Source organism: Stenella coeruleoalba, assembly GCF_951394435.1.
Source record: "Stenella coeruleoalba genome assembly, chromosome: 4".
NCBI classification, from domain to species: Eukaryota; Metazoa; Chordata; class Mammalia; order Artiodactyla; family Delphinidae; genus Stenella; species Stenella coeruleoalba.
Window position 1 is genome coordinate 114,742,018 of NC_137149.1, and position 17,074 is coordinate 114,759,091.

Consider the following 17,074-nt stretch of genomic DNA (forward strand, 5'->3'; position numbering starts at 1 on the left):
TACCCACAATCAACTTGATGTGCCCTGCATCGGTGGAATACCTGAACAATGAATCATCCCAAAATTGAGGTGGCAGACTTTGGGAGCAACTGTAGACTTGGGGTTTGCTGTATGCTACTGACTAGTTTCTGATTTTTATGTGTATCTTAGTATAGTTTTTAGCACCTGTCATCATTGTTGGATTTGTTTATTGGTTTGGTTGCTCTCTTTTATTTTTATTTTTTTACTTTTAAAATTTTATTTTAATAATATTAAAAAAATTTTATTTTAATAACTTTATTGTATTTATTTATTTATTTATTTTTCTTCTTTCTTTTTTTCCTCCCTTCTGAGCCATGTGGCTGACAGGCCTGAGCCTCTGAAGTGGGAGAGCTGAGTTCAGGACACTGGATCACCAGAGACCTCCCGGCCCCATGTAATATCAATTGGTGAGAGCTCTCCCAGAGATCTCCATCTCAACGCTAAGACCAAGCTCCACTCAATGACCAGCAAGCTCCAGTGCTGGACACCCCATGTCAAACAACTAGCAAGACAGGAACACAACCCCACCCATTAGCAGAGAGGCTGCCTAAAATCATAAGAAGTTCACAGACACCCCAAAACACACCAACAGACACAGTCCTACCCACCAGAAAGACAAATCTAGCCTCAGGCACCAGTCCCCTCCACAAGGAAGCCTACACAACCCACTGAACCAACCAACCTTAGCCACTGGGGGCAGACACCAAAAAAAAATGGGAATTATGAACCTGCAGCCTGCAAAAAGGAGACCCCAAACACAGTAAGTTAAGCAAAATGGGAAGACAGAGAAACACATAGCAGATGAAGGAGCAAGGATAAAACCCACCAGACCAAACAAATGAAGAGGAAATAGGCAGGCTACCTGAAAAAGAATTCAGAGTAATGATAGTAAAGATGATCCAAAATCTTGGAAATAGAATGGAAAAAATACAAGAAACATTTAACAAGGACCTAGAAGAACTAAAGAGCAAACAAAAAATGATGAACAACAAAACAAATGTGATGAAAAATTCTCTAGAAGGAATCAATAGCAGAATAACTGAGGTAGAAGAACAGATAAGTGACCTGGAAGATAAAATAGTGGAAATAACCACCACAGATCATCTTAAAGAAAAAAGACTGAAAAGAATTGAGGACAGTCTTAGGGACCTCTGGGACAACACTAAATGCACCAACATTTGAATTATAGGGGTCCCAGAGGAAGAAGAGAAAAAGAAAGGGACTTAGAAAATATTTGAAGAGATTATAGTTGAAACTTCCCTAATATGGGAAAGGAAGTAGTCAATCAAGTCCAGGAAGTGCAGAGTTCCATACAGGATAAATCCAAGGAGAAACACGCCAAGACACATATTAATCAAACTGTCAAAAATTAAATACAAAGAAACACTACTAAAAGCAGCAAGGGAAAAACAACAAAGAACATACAAGGGAAACCCCATAAGGTTAATAGCTGATCTTTCAGCAGAAACTCTGCAAGCCAGAAGGGAGTGGCATAAAGTGATGAAAGGGAAAAACCTACAATCAAGATTACTCTACCCAGCAAGGATGTCATTAAGATATGATGGAGAAATTAAAACCTTTCCAGACAAACAAAAGCTAAGAGAATTCAGCACCACAAACAAGCTTTACAACAAATGCTAAAGGAACTTTTCTAGGCAGGACACACAAGAGAAGGAAAAGACCTACAATAACAAACCCAACACAATTAAGAAAATGGTAATAGAAACATACATATCAAAAATTACCTTAAATGTAAATGGATTAAATGCTCCAACCAAAAGACATAGACTGGCTGAATGGATAAAAAAACAAGACCTTTATATATGCTGCCTACAAGAGACCCACTTCAGACCTAGGGACACATACAGACTGAAAGTGAGAGGATGAAAAAAGATATTCCATGCAAATGGAAATCAAAAGCAAGCTGGAGTAGCAATTCTCGTATTGACAAAATAGACTTTAAAAGAATGTTACAAGAGACAAGGAAGGACACCACATAATGATCAAGGAATCAATCCAAGAAGAAGATATAACAATTGTAAACTGCACCCAACATAGGAGCACCTCAATACATAAGACAAATGCTAACAGCCATAAAAGGGGACCTCGACAGTAACACAATCATAGTGGGGGACTTTCACACCACACTTTCACCAATGGACAAATCATCCAAAATGAAAATAAATAAGGAAACACAAGCTTTAAATGATACATTAAACAAGATGGACTTAACTGATATTTATAGGACATTCCATCCAAAAATAACAGAATACATTTTCTTCTCAAGTGCTCATAGAACATTCTCCAGGAGAGATCATATCTTGGGTCACAAATCAAAACTTGGTAAATTTAAGAAAACTGAAATCATATCAAGTATCTTTTCCAATCACAATGCTATGAGACTAGATATCAATTATAGGAACAAATCTGCAAAAAAGACAAACACATGGAAGGTAAACAATACACTACTAAATAACCAAGAGATCACTGAAGAAATCAAAGAAGAAATCAAAAAATACCTAGAAACAAATGACAATGAAAACATGAGGACCCAAAACCTATGGGATGCAGCAAAAGCAGTTCTAAGAGGAAGTTTATAGCAATACAATCCTACTTCAAGAAACATCTCAAATAAACAATGTAACCTTACACCTAAAGCAATTAGAGAAAGAAGAACAAAAAAACGCCAAAGTTAGCAGAGGAATGAAATAAAAAAAATCAGATCAGAAATAACTGAAAAAGAAATGAAGGACACAGGACTTCCCTGGTGGCCTAGTGGTTAATAATCCACCTACCAAGGCTGGGGACATGGGTTCGAGCCCTGGTCTCAGAATATACCACATGCCATGGAGTAACTAAGCCTGTGCACCACAACTACTGAGCCTGCGCTCTACAGCCTGCAAGCCATTTCCTCTAAGATCAGGAAAAAGACAAGGTTGTCCACTCTCACCACTATTATTCAACATAGTTTTGGAAGTTTTAGCCACAGCAATCAGAGAAGAAAAAGAAGTAAAAGGAATCCAAATCAGAAAAGAAGAAGTAAAACTGTCACTGTTTGCAGATGACTTGATACTATACATAGAGAATCCTAAAGATGCTACCAGAAAACTACTAGAGCTAATCAACGAATTTGGTAAAGTAGCAGGATATAAAATTAATGCACAGAAATCTCTTGCATTCGTTTTCACTAATGATGAAAAATCTGAAACAGAAATTAAGGAAACACTCCCATTTACCACTGCAACAAAAAGAATAAAATACCTAGGAATAAACTTACCTAAGGAGACAAAAGACCTGTATGCAGAAAACTATGAGACACTGATGAAAGAAATTAAAGACAATACAAACAGATGGAGAGATATACCATACTCTTGGATTGGGAGAAGCAAAGTTGTGAAAATGACTATACTACCCAAAGCAATCTACAGATTCAATGCAATCCCTATCAAAGTACCAATGGCATTTTTCACAGAACTAGAACAAAAAATTTCACAATTTGTATGGAAATACAAAAGACCCCAAATAGCCAAAGCAATCTTGAGAAAGAAAAACGGAGCTGGAGGAATCAGGCTCCCTGACTTCAGACTATACTACAAAGCTACAGTAATCAAAACAGCAGGGTACTGGCACAAAAACAGAAATATAGATCAATGGAACAGGATATAAAGCCCAGAGATAAACCCACGCACGTATGGTCACCTTACCTTTGATAAAGGAGGCAAGAGTATAGAATGGAGAAAAGACAGCTTCTGCAATAAGTGGTGCTGGAAAAACTGGACCGCTACATGTAAAGGAATGAAATTAGAACACTTCTTAACACCATACACAAAAACAAACTCAAAATGGATTAAAGACCTAAATGTAGGGCCAGACACTATAAAACTCTTAGAGGAAAACATAGGCAGAATACTCGATGACATAAATCACAGCAAGATCCTTTTTGACCCACCTCCTAGAGAAATGGAAATAAAAACAAAAATAAACAAATGGGACCTAATGAAACTTAAAAGCTTTTGCGCAGCAAAGGAAACCATAAATAAGACGAAAGGACAACCCTCAGAATGGGAGAAAATATTTGCAAATGAAGCAATTCAGAAAGGATTAATCTGCAAAATATACAAGCAGCTCATGCAGCTCAATCTCAAAAAAACAAACAACCGAATCAAAAAATGAGCAGAAGACCTAAATAGACATTTCTCCAAAGAGGATATACAGATGGCCAACAAACGCATGAAAGGATTCTCAACATCACTAATCATTAGAGAAATGCAAATCAAAACTACAATAAGGTATAATCTCACAGCAGTCAGAATGGCCATCATCAAAAAATAAACAAACAATAAATGCCGGAGAGGGTGTGGAGAAGAGGGAACCCTCTTGTACTGTTGGTGGGAATGTAAATTGATAAAGCCACTATGGAGAACAGTATGGAGGCGCCTTAAAAAACTAAACATAGGGGCTTCCCTGGTGGCGCAGTGGTTGAGAGTCCACCTGCCGATGCAGGGGACACGGGTTCGTGCCCCGGTCCGGGAAGATCCCACATGACGCGGAGCAGCTAGGCCCGTGAGCCATGGCTGCTAAGCCTGTGTGTCTGGAGCCTGTGCTCCGCAATGGGAGAGGCCACAACAGTGAGAGGCCCACATACTGCAAAAAACAAACAAACAAACAAAACTAAACATAGAACTACCATACGACCCAGCAATCCCACTACTGGGCATATACCTGAGAAAACCATATTCAAAAAGAGTCAGGTACCACAATGTTCATTGCAGCACTATTTACAATAGCCAGGACATGGAAGCAACCTAAGTGTCCTTCGACAGATGAATGGATAAAGAAGATATGGCACACACATACAATGGAATATTTCTCAGCCATAAAAAGAAACGAAATTGAGTTATTTGTAGTAAGGTGGATGGACCTAGAGTCTGTCATACAGAGTGAAGTCAGAAAGAGAAAAACAAATAACATATGCTAACACATATATGTGGACTCTAAAAAAAAAATGGTTCTCATGAACCTAGGAGCAGGACAGGAATAAAGACGCAGATGTAGAGAATGGACCTGAGGACACGGGGAGGGGGAAGGGTAAGCTGGGACAAAGTGAGAGAGTGGCATTGACATATATACACTACCAAATGTAAAATAGATAGCTAGTGGGAAGCAGCCGCATAGTACAGGGAGATCAGCTCGGTGCTTTGTGACCACCTAGAGGGGTGGGAGAGGGAGGGTGGGAGGGAGATGCAAGAGGGTGGGGATATGGGGATATACGTATACGTATAGCTGATTCACTTTGTTATACAGCAGAAACTAACACAACCTTGTAAAGCAATTATACTGCAAGAAAGATGTTAAAAAAGAACTATCTTCTTAGCAACTTTGAACTTTTTAATACAGTATTGTTATCTATAATCATAATGCTTAGTGAAGCAAGCAGTTTACTTACTGCTTCCAGAATCCCATATGTAACATATGCTAATTATATGAAATTATACCTTTAATCTGTACATAAAGAGATGACCACATTGATGTTCTTCAAAATGTTGAAAGTAGTTTCCACTGGATAGAGGGTTTTAAGGAAATTTAAGAAGAAACTTTATTTGTATTTTTGTGTATGTTGGAATTTTTTTTAAAAGTATGCATCATGTTTACAAAAACGTTAAAGCTATTCCCAGAGGAAACATTAAAAATAAACCTCAGCACCAATCCTTTGTAATTTTATTTTTTAACCAAGGACAGACTATGGTCTGCTACTTATTTTGGAGGATAATCTCTAGATTACCAAAGGAAAGGCCTTTTTTTACATTGTGGTCCTGGGTCACCTCTATCAGAATTACTTATGAGGCTTGTTAAACATACAGCGTTCCAGGCTCCCTTCCCCACCACTACTGAATCCCAACCAAAGTGAATAAATCAACATCTCTGTGGGGTGGGACCCCTACATGGTTCCCAAGCGCTCCTGGAGAAATGTATGTACACTTAAGTCTGAGAACCACCAGACCTAAAGGAAGGATTAGCAACTTCACTGTGTCATTCATATCTATAATTATATACATTCTCTCCCTCTCTCTGTCTCGCCACCTATTTTCCCACAGTCTACAGAAGCTGAAACCGAGATGAGGTAAAGGCCTCGAATATCAGGTGTTTCAATGATTAAAATACTTAGGAAAACCCACAGAATTGTTGATATTCATAGCAATCCCCAATCTTTTTTTGTCCATTTCTGTCTCAACTTACCTGGTTCTTGGGTTTTTGATGAAGCCAGTGTTTATGAAATTAGGGCAGAGACATGTTGTTTTGACTCCAGATTTTTCTAAGGCAGTCAGTTCTTCAGTCAAAGCTTTACGAAATCCAACAGCAGCAAACTTGCTTGAACTGAAAATAAACAGTTCAAGAGAGAGTTCACAAGATAATTCGGGAAAGCTGCTGCATCTATTTAATGGCAATGTCTGTTTTCCTTAGTTAAATGTGGTGCTCTGCCAGGCAGCACGGCCACATCTGGATCTCAGGGCCTGGCCCAGACCTACTGAATCAGAATCTGCATTCTAGATGATCCTCAGGAAAATTTATAGGCACAGCAGAGTCTAAAAAGTGCTGGCATAGAACATTTACTGCATCCCAGCATCATTTATCAGTGTAAGAACTGAGTAGGTTTAAATGTCTTGTTAGGAAAATTGGTAGGGTGTTTGTTTTTGTTGTAGCTGTTCCCCTAAAATTTAATGTTGCTATAGGCTGTTCGTTATTTACTATAGTATGTTCATGGAATTCATTGGGAAATTCTCCAGCATAAGTCCTAGTCTTCCCTTAAGCCTTAGCTTGATTTCCTCAAAGAGGCCTTTCCTGACCCCTAGTCTAAATTATTTTCCCATTATATGGTAATCTTCAGTTTTCCAAGAAGCACGTCTTGGACTTGTAATTAAATATTCATTTGGGTGAATTTTTTTAATGTCTGGCCCCCATACCTTTACTATAATAATCTCCATGACTGTTTTGGTCTCCAATGAATCCCCAGGGGCTGGCACAGTGCTTGGCCTATAATAGGTACTCAGTAAATATTTGTCAAATGAATGAATCAAAATGCAAAGCAATTCTTATTGTCATAGTGCCTTCATTTGGAAAGAGAAGGGAAATTTGTCATATTCTAAGTGGACATTACTTTTCCAGCTAGGCTTTTAAAGAAAGCAGCATTATTGAGATATAAATTCACATACCATATAATTCACTCACTTAGGTGTACAATTCAATGGGTTTTGGAATATTACATTATTAATTTTTAAAAATTATACAAAATATTTATAATATAAAATTTACTATTTTAACTATTTTTAAGTGTATAATTCAGTGGCATTAATTACCAGATAGATTGTTTTTCTCTAAGCCTGTACAGATTACCAATTTTTTTAAATGAATTTTTAAAAAATTATTTATTTTTGGCTGCATTGGGTCTTTGTTGCTGTGCGTGGTCTTTCTCTAGTTGCAGTGAGCAGGGGCTACTCTTCGCTGTGGTGCGTGGGCTTCTCGTTGCGGTGGCTTCTCTTGTTGCGGAGCGTGGGCTCTAGGCGCACGGGCCTCAGTAGTTGTGGCACACAGGCTCAGTAGTTGCAGCTCACGGGCTCTAGAGCGCAGGCTCAGTAGTTGCGGCGCATGGGCTTAGTTGCTCCGTGGCATGTGGGGCCTTCCCAGACCAGGGATCTAACCCGTGTCCCCTGCATTGGCAGGTGGATTCTTAACCACTGCACCACCAGGGAAGTCCCCAGATTAGCAATTATACAAAGTAAATTCTTGCCAATTAATCTGTGCTTTGGATAATAGAAAGTTGTGGAAAGTTCTCTTTTATCTTTTTTTTTTTTAAAGCTTAGACACTTATTGAAGGCTTAAAAGAAAGATTGCTAGATTCAATTACATAAAATGTAAATCTTCTATACACTGAAAAACAACACAAACAAAAATAATATCTAAAATTGATCACTATATACCAGACACTGTCCTCAGTTATTCAGACGCATTATTTCATTTAATCCTCACAGCAATTCTGTGAAATAAATACTATTTATGATCTCCATTTCCCAAAAAGGAAACTTAGGCAGAGGCGGGGTTATAGAACTTGCCCAAAGACACAAAACAAAGTGGTGGAAACAGGCTTTAAACGTGGGCAACAAACCAGGCCTCTATATTATATACTCTAAACTTCATTAGCTCCTAACCAAGTTAAGAGGTAAATGCAACATATAGGACAAAGATTAAGGGTGAATACATGACAACTTTTATAAATGAATAAGACAATACTCTAATGGATAAATGCCTAAGGACATTAGCAGAAAGTTTACAGAATAAAAATACCAATAGATATATGTATATAAATTTTTTTAGGAGTAATTAATATAAATACAAAGTAAAAAAAGACGAAATTTTTGCCTAGCAGTAATGGTAAGGATATGAGGAAACTTTTTGTTTGAGTTGTTTTTCAATGTACAGAATACTTTCATTCTACATGATTGAACTGGCAATCTTTTTTTTTTTTTTTTTTTTAACATCTTTATTGGGGTATAATTACTTTACAATGGTGTGTTAGTTTCTGCTTTATAACAAAGTGAATCAGTTATACATATACATATGTTCCCATATCTCTTCCCTCTTGCGTCTCCCTCCCTCCCACCCTCCCTATCCCACCCCTCCAGGCTGTCACAGAGCACCGAGCCAATATCCCTGTGCCATGCGGCTGCTTCCCACTAGCTATCTACCTTACTACGTTTGTTAGTGTGTATATGTCCATGACTCTCTCTCGCCCCGTCACAGCTCACCCTTCCCCCTCCCCATAACCTCAAGTCCGTTCTCTAGGAGGTCTGCGTCTTTATTCCTGCCTTACCCCTAGGTTCTTCATGACATTTTTTTTTTCTTAAATTCCATATATATGTGTTAGCATACTGTATTTGTCTTTTTCTTTCTGACTTACTTCACTGTGTATGACAGACTCTAGGTCTATCCACCTCATTACAAATAGCTCAATTTCGTTTCTTTTTATGGCTGAGTAATATTCCATTGTATATATGTGCCACATCTTCTTTATCCATTCATCTGATGATGGGCACTTAGGTTGTTTCCATCTCCTGGCTATTGTAAATAGAGCTGCGATGAACATTTTGGTACATGACTCTTTTTGAATTTCGGTTTTCTCAGGGTATATGCCCAGTAGTGGGATTGCTGGGTCATATGGTAGTTCTATTTGTAGTTTTTTAAGGAACCTCCATACTGTTCTCCATAGTGGCTGAACCAATTCACATTCCCACCAGCAGTGCAAGAGGGTTCCCTTTTCTCCACACCCTCTCCAGCATTTATTGTTTCTAGATTTATTGATGATGGCCATTCTGACTGGTGTGAGATGATATCTCATTGTAGTTTTGATTTGCATTTCTCTAATGATTAATGATGTTGAGCATTCTTTCATGTGTTTGTTGGCAGTCTGTATATCTTCTTTGGAGAAATGTCTATTTAGGTCTTCTGCCCATTTTTGGATTGGGTTGTTTGTTTTTTTGTTGTTGAGCTGCATGAGCTGCTTGTAAATTTTGGAGATTAATCCTTTGTCAGTTGCTTCATTTGCAAATATTTTCTCCCATTCTGAGGGTTGTCTTTTGGTCTTGTTTATGGTTTCCTTTGTTGTGCAAAAGCTTTGAAGTTTCATTAGGTCCCATTTGTTTATTTTTGTTTTTATTTCCATTACTCTAGGGGGTGGGTCAGAAAGAATCTTGCTGTGATTTATGTCATAGAGTGTTCTGCCTATGTTTTCCTCTAATAGTTTGATAGTTTCTGGCCTTATATTTAGGTCTTTAATCCATTTTGAGCTTATTTTTGTGTATGGTGTTAGGGAGTGTTCTAATTTCATTCTTTTACATGTACCTGTCCAGTTTTCCCAGCACCATTTATTGAAGAGGCTGTCCTTTTTCCACTGTACATTCCTGCCACCTTTATCAAAGATAAGGTGTCCATATGTGCATGGGTTTATCTCTGGGCTTTCTATCCTGTTCCATTGATCTATCTTTCTGTTTTTGTGCCAGTACCATACTGTCTTGATAACTGTAGCTTTGTAGTATAGTCTGAAGTCAGGGAGCCTGATTCCTCCAGTTCCTTTTTTTGTTCTCAAGATAGCTTTGGCTATTCGGGGTCTTTTGTGTTTCCATACAAATTGCGAAATTTTTTGTTCTAGTTCTGTGAAAAATGCCAGTGGTAGTTTGATAGGGATTGCATTGAATCTATAGATTGCTTTGGGTAGTAGAGTCATTTTCACAATGTTGATTCTTCCAATCCAAGAACATGGTATATGTCTCCATCTATTTGTATCATCTTTAATTTCTTTCATCAGTGTCTTATAGTTTTCTGCATACAGGTCTTTTGTCTCCTTAGGTAGGTTTATTCCTAGATATTTTATTCTTTTTGTTGCAATGGTAAATGGGAGTGTTTTCTTGATTTCACTTTCAGATTTTTCATCATTAGTATATAGGAATGCCAGGGATTTCTGTGCATTAATTTTGTATCCTGCTACTTTACCAAATTCACTGATTAGCTCTAGTAGTTTTCTGGTAGCATCTTTAGGATTCTCTATGTATAGGATCATGTCATCTGCAAACAGTGACAGCTTTACTTCTTCTTTTCCGATTTGGATTCCTTTTATTTCCTTCTCTTCTCTGATTGCTGTGGCTAAAACTTCCAAAACTATGTTGAATAAGAGTGGTGAGAGTGGGCACCCTTGTCTTGTTCCTGATCTTAGTGGAAATGCTTTCAGTTTTTCACCATTGAGGATGATGTTTGCTGTGGGCTTGTCGTATATGGCCTTTATTATGTTGAGGAAAGTTCCCTCTATGCCTACTTTCTGCAGGGTTTTTATCATAAATGGGTGTTGAATTTTGTCAAAAGCTTTCTCTGCATCTATTGAGATGATCATATGGTTTTTCTCCTTCAGTTTGTTAATATGGTTTATCACATTGATAGATTTGCGTATATTGAAGAATCCTTGCATTCCTGGAACAAACCCCACCTGATCATGGTGTATGATCCTTTTAATGTGCTGTTGGATTCTGTTTGCTAGTATTTTGTTGAGGATTTTTGCATCTATGTTCATCAGTGATATTGGTCTGTAGTTTTCTTTCTTTGTGACATCCTTGCCTGGTTTTGGTATCAAGGTGATGGTGGCCTCGTAGAATGAGTTTGGGAGTGTTCCTCCCTCTGCTATATTTTGGAAGAGTTTGTGAAGGATAGGTGTTAGCTCTTCTCTAAATGTTTGATAGAATTCGCCTGTGAAGCCATCTGGTCCTGGGCTTTTCTTTGTTGGAGGATTTTTAATCACAGTTTCAATTTCAGTGCTTGTGATTGGTCTGTTCATATTTTCTATTTCTTCCTGATTCAGTCTTGGCAGGTTGTGCATTTCTAAGAATTTGTCCATTTCTTCCAGATTGTCCATTTTATTGGCATAGAGTTGCTTGTAGTAATCTCTCATGATCTCTTTTATTTCTGCAGTGTCAGTTGTTACCTCTCCTTTTTCATTTCTAATTCTATTGATTTGAGTCTTCTCCCTTTTTTTCGAACTGGCAATCTTTTAAAGCCATAAATATATGTCTAAGCTTTAAGAAAAAAAAGTGAGAGAGAAATTTCCACAGAACTTCCTATTTTCTAAAGCACAGGTTAATTGGCAGCATTTTCTGGAAGGCAATCTGGCAAAAGGTATAAAATTCATTAAAAATATATCATGCTCTTAGATCTGGTAATTTCTCTTTTAAGTATATATCCCAAGGAAATAATCAATCATGTTTCTAAAGATTTATGTTCAAGGATAGTCCCTGGGGTATATAGTCCATGAAGGCAAATAGTTGCAAACACTGAAAATGTCTGGAGTGGACAGATGCTGTTTTTGCCCATCAGCATTTATATTCCCTCATTCTGGTAAGATCGCTCTGATTTTGTCGGATTACACCCAGCTCCTCCTCTCCATACAGTGATCGAATCCAAATTGGTCTAGTTAGAGTGAACTCTAGAACTAGAACATTTGAAGGCATGGCTTTTCCCCCACCTGCTGAACTTGGAGTTGAAAGGATATTATTCCAGAACTGCTGGTAGCTATCTTGCCAACAGAGGACAGCCTACCTAAGACTTTTCCTCTTTTGGTCTGGGGCAGTTTAAGTTTTGTGTTCCTTGCAACTGAAAGAGTCCTGAAAAATAAATTATCCAACAATAATGGATAAACTGAATAAACAGTGGCACATATATACCATGCAAGAATTGAAAATGATGTTGCACATATATATTTATTAACAAGCAATATGTTCATTTTAAATTAAAAAAAAAGCAAATTTACGTATGCAATTTTTTTTCAATGCATGACTATATATCTACATTTAAAATGTCCTAAAAAATGATAACAAATGCTTATCATGGTTATTTCTGTGTGGCGAGACTATCAGTAAATATTCTTTTTTTTCTTTTACTAAACTGTATTTTCTGATTTTTCTTAAGTGAACCAGAAGTGCAGGGATATATTAAAACTCATAGTTAATGATCTTGAGTGTGTTAAAGGAATTTTACATTTTTGAACTTCAGAGTGAATTTGTTTTTAGACATATATATGAAAGCTAACAGTGAGTGTATTTTTTTCTGCACTTTGTGACATTACACCAAATTTCTTCTTACTGTCAATAATCTGAATTAATATTTTTCATTCCAAATTATTCTTTTAGATAACATTTCATTATAAGTTAATGATCAGGACTCAGTTTTGCCATGTCTTCCCATACTGGTAACTTTCATGCTTATAAATTGGCTGAGTTGACAAAATACATTAGCCAGAGTTTATAGGTGAACAAAAAGAACAAACAAGTTTGCAAGGATAGTCTAACCACATCTGCAGAGTGGTTGTTCTTATGTCATGGCAAGATTCCCCTACCTCCCTCAGCAGATGTTTCAGTGTGGAAGCATGATCTGTAAATGTTACAAAGTTTTCACAGAGTTTTGTTAAAATGTCCATCTCTTCATATTCCATCTGCCTAAGAATATCCTCTTGCTGATTCCGTAGAAACAGTCTAAATTGCTCACATTCAGAATTTATTTCTTCTCTCCTACATTTAACCTGGTTTCTCACGTTCAACTGATTGGCTGGCTTGCAGAGTTATCACTTTTTCAACTTGTTCCATATCACTCTTCAAGGGCTCAATGGTACATTCTAGAACTTTCCTGTGATGAGAGGCAGCTTTCATGATGGGGCAATTGTAGTGTTTCTGGTGTTGAATGGAGAAACAGCACTGTGTACATAAAACCTCTAGGTCCTTCCCACAAAAAAGGGTCAGAAACTGATTGTGCTTCTCACACACAGAATTCTCTTCCTGCCCCTTCCATGTGCTCCTTCTGATCTGGAGTAAATTAGCAACTTCAGTCAAGTGACTGAGCTGGGTTTGCTCCTGATGTTCTTGTCTCCAAACCAAAAATGGCAGACAGGACAGGGGAAGGTATCACCTAGGTCCTTCCAAGTCATGTTGATGCATGAGCAACAGAAGCTGTGCCCACAGTTGACGGTTACTGGATCATTCAAGTTATCCACACAGATGGGGTAGCTAGACACCTCTTGTGCCTGTACCAGGGCTCTCACGAACTCCACTGAGTTGAGAACAAAAGTGGTGGATAAGAATGCTCCCTGTGGCAAGGCCTGCCTCAAGCTCAAGACCCAGTGAGAAGTGGATATCTTCCTCCAGAGATCATAGATTGACCAGCTTTACGTTGCACTGGACCAGCATGTTGATGACAGCCACCGAAGTCTTGCTGAGTCCCCTGCACCTACCTCAATTTGAAGGGCAAGAGAGATTCACTGCTTGTACCTCTATTGCAAATTAGCCCACCGAAATTTAACATTAATGAGTTTCTTCTACAAGTAAGTAGCCACAGGTTCAAGAAAGCAATCATTCTATGGGGGAGAAAAGCTTTTAATTTCAAAATTTCCTAGACTGGCAATCACAATATAATAATTAATTCAGGCAAGAATCATCAATGACTGCAACTACGGTAAGGTAAAATTTCATGGGAAATAATATATTCACACAATCTCAAAATATTATTCTAAGAATTATAGTTCATGTGTAGAGAGACAAAATAAGTGCCTTTATGATGTAGAGAATAGAAAACACCTCCTGACCAATGAATGGATAAATTGATGGCCTGCGATGGGAAGAAAAACAGCACATATGGAACAGTTCTGCCCCCCCCCACCATTACCCAAATCTAATCACAGGGAAATAATCACCAAAATTGAAACCATGGAACATTCAATGGTCTTAAACACTGCATAAACAAGAATGACACTGAAAAAAATATAGGGGAGTGTTCTACATTAAAAGAGACTAAAGAAACAACTAAGAGAAACTCATGATCTTAAGCTTTGATTCTAGATAGGGAGAAAAACTGCTATAAAGTGGATAGTATGGGACAACGGGGAAAATCGGAATATACACTATTTATTAGATAAGGGTATCATAGTTAACCTTCTTGAATTCTAAAATTACACTTTAGCTACATAAGAAAGTATTCTATTCTTAGGAAAGGCATGATGAAATACTTATAGATGAGGGGTCATGAACTTTGAATGTTATTCTGAAATACTACTTTACAAAAAGCGGGTGTCATGGTTTTGGTATGATGTGGGAGTGTGATGGCTGTGACTATAAGACTTCATAGAGATGGAATAGTTCTCTATTTGGTGGTGGCTACATGAATCTGCATGTCATAAGTGTCACAGAACTATACGTACTCATTTGACAAATATCAAATTCTTGGTTTTCATATAATATTGTTAAGAAACATGGGAACGTAGACAGTGGGTCCATGGGACCCCTCTGTACTATCTTTAAAAGTTCCTTGAATCTATCATTATTTCAAAATATTAAAGTTTTAGAAAAATCACCTGCAGGCTCAAACAAATGGTTAACTTAAATGGAAGTGGTCTCACTCATTTTGTAGTACACTGGGATATAAATCACTATATCCCTTGCTTTTTCTACTTATTTATTGTTCTGTACATTTTGGGGGCAGTCCCCTACCTTGTGAGATATATGAGTGCAGTACAGAAGCCTAACCTAGACCAAGCCACCAACAGCTCTCCACTTGGTTATGGTACCACCCTTCTACCTGGTCAGCCTGCTTCCACTCTTGCTCCCTTGCATCCATTCCCACTCAGTAATCAAAATTTTCCATTGAATAGACAACTTATATCCTCTCTTCCCAGTGATTAAATTTTTCCAGTGTCTGAATGCACTTTAAAACCTCAACTCCTCAACATGATATACAAAACCTTAAGTACTGATCCTGACTAGTCACTTTGAGGTTGAGTCCTATCTTTCTTTCTTCCTTGGTACACTGCAGCAAAAAGTAACTGTTTTTGGTTGAATATGGTGATTACAAAATTTAATTAACAATCAAGTTAAGAAGAAAAAAGGGGAAATTTTATTTGAGCCAAACTGAGGATTATAACCTGGGAGACAGACTCACAGAAAGAATTGTTCCACCTGTTAGAAGTTGGAAAGCAAAGTTGTATACATTTTCAAGACAAAGGATCTTATATCAAAATGACATACTGATATTTTACATAAAGTTCATGAAGGATACATAGTCCAGGTAAGCATGTCCAAAGTGAGCAGCAAGTCACTATGACTCCTACAGAGTTGGGAAAGAATGCTATTCTTTTAAGAAGTTAAGTTGCTAGGGTCAGATGAACGGGAAAACAATTGATCTTTAAGGTTGAGCAGGCAGTCCCATCTTTGAGGAGCTCTGGTTTATGTGTAATGCAGAAGCACCCTGCACATTGGGGAGGGAGAGAGGTGGCCCAAACAAACACAGAAAGAGGATTTTATGTTTACATATTCTTGTCCTGCCTTAAAATATAAATTTTATTTCATCGATGCTGAGGTCATTGCTATGGAGTTAAGCATTCTCCGCAGGAATCTTTGTACACCTCTGTGTTTTCTTTCAGGTCTCCTCTCTCAAATGTTATCTCCTCGAGGAAACAGTTTCTACTCACATAGTTTGACTGTCTTCCTCTCCCTGCACTCTCTTTGCTATCCCCTCTGTTTTCTTTCATAGAATGCAATCATAATCTAAAATTGTCTACCTCATGTGTGTTTTTGTTGGTTATTTTCTCTTTTGTCCATCAATAGTAAGATAAGTAGGTTCTTAGTCTACCTTGCTCATTGGCCTGTAGTAGATACTCAAGAAGGGCTTTTTATTAAAAAATAAATAATAATAATGAATACAAAATGAATAAACCCTAAAAAACATTAATATTAAAAATGTCAATGTTATATAAAAGACAGAAGTGGGGAGACTGTTCAATTACAAAAAATTAAAGAGAAGAGACAACCAAATCTAATCTGAATTTCTCTGGGAATAGAGAGAAAAAGTTATAAAGGACATTGTAGGTGCAACTGAGAATATTTATACATGAACTGGTATTAGATGGCCTGGTTGAAGGGCAGTCAGGGCCCTGCATTCTTGGCATACATAATAGACTTCAAAGGCCTATGTTGAAATTCCTCTCCCAGCACTAATTTCATAGTTGGTATGAGGGTTTAACTGAGAATCAGTGACTGTGTGGAAGGCACTTACCACAGTGCCTGACGCACAGCAAACCTTACCAGAGAAGGGGACTCAAGCTCCTTCCACAAAGTCTCAACTCAACCCAGGGAAATGTAAGGAAAGGGTCACCTAGTCAAAGGGAATAATATTTATACAGACGAGACACTAACATAGAAGCGTTTCAGAAATACTGAGCCCTGCTAGATCAGAGGAAAAGGAGACAGGAGCTGTGAGTCAGTCTGTGTTTGAAAACCCACCTTCTACCAGCCCATTCCTACCGTTCACACACACCATACAAACGCTGCTGTCCAAACACACACATGCGGATAACAGTGGCCAGAATATCTGGCAAGTAATTCCTACTCAAGGTAAGTGTTAGCTGGGGTGGGGTGAGGAGTGTGATTTACCTGTGGAAGAGGATTACCTGCATGTATATTCAGGAAGGCAGGCCATA

General features: G+C 37.9%; 1 protein-coding gene across 1 annotated transcript in view; it reads right to left on the reverse strand.

The window, feature by feature from the left end:
* Nucleotides 1–17,074, reverse strand: part of LOC307185525 (estradiol 17-beta-dehydrogenase 11-like) — a gene marked incomplete at its 5' end in the record, with an annotated part of 42,450 nt that overhangs the window by 15,122 nt on the left and 10,254 nt on the right. The window contains one exon of the mRNA XM_079919831.1: nucleotides 6,259–6,396. Coding sequence (XP_079775957.1) covers nucleotides 6,259–6,396 — 138 coding nt within the window. The remainder of the gene's footprint in view (nucleotides 1–6,258; nucleotides 6,397–17,074) is intronic.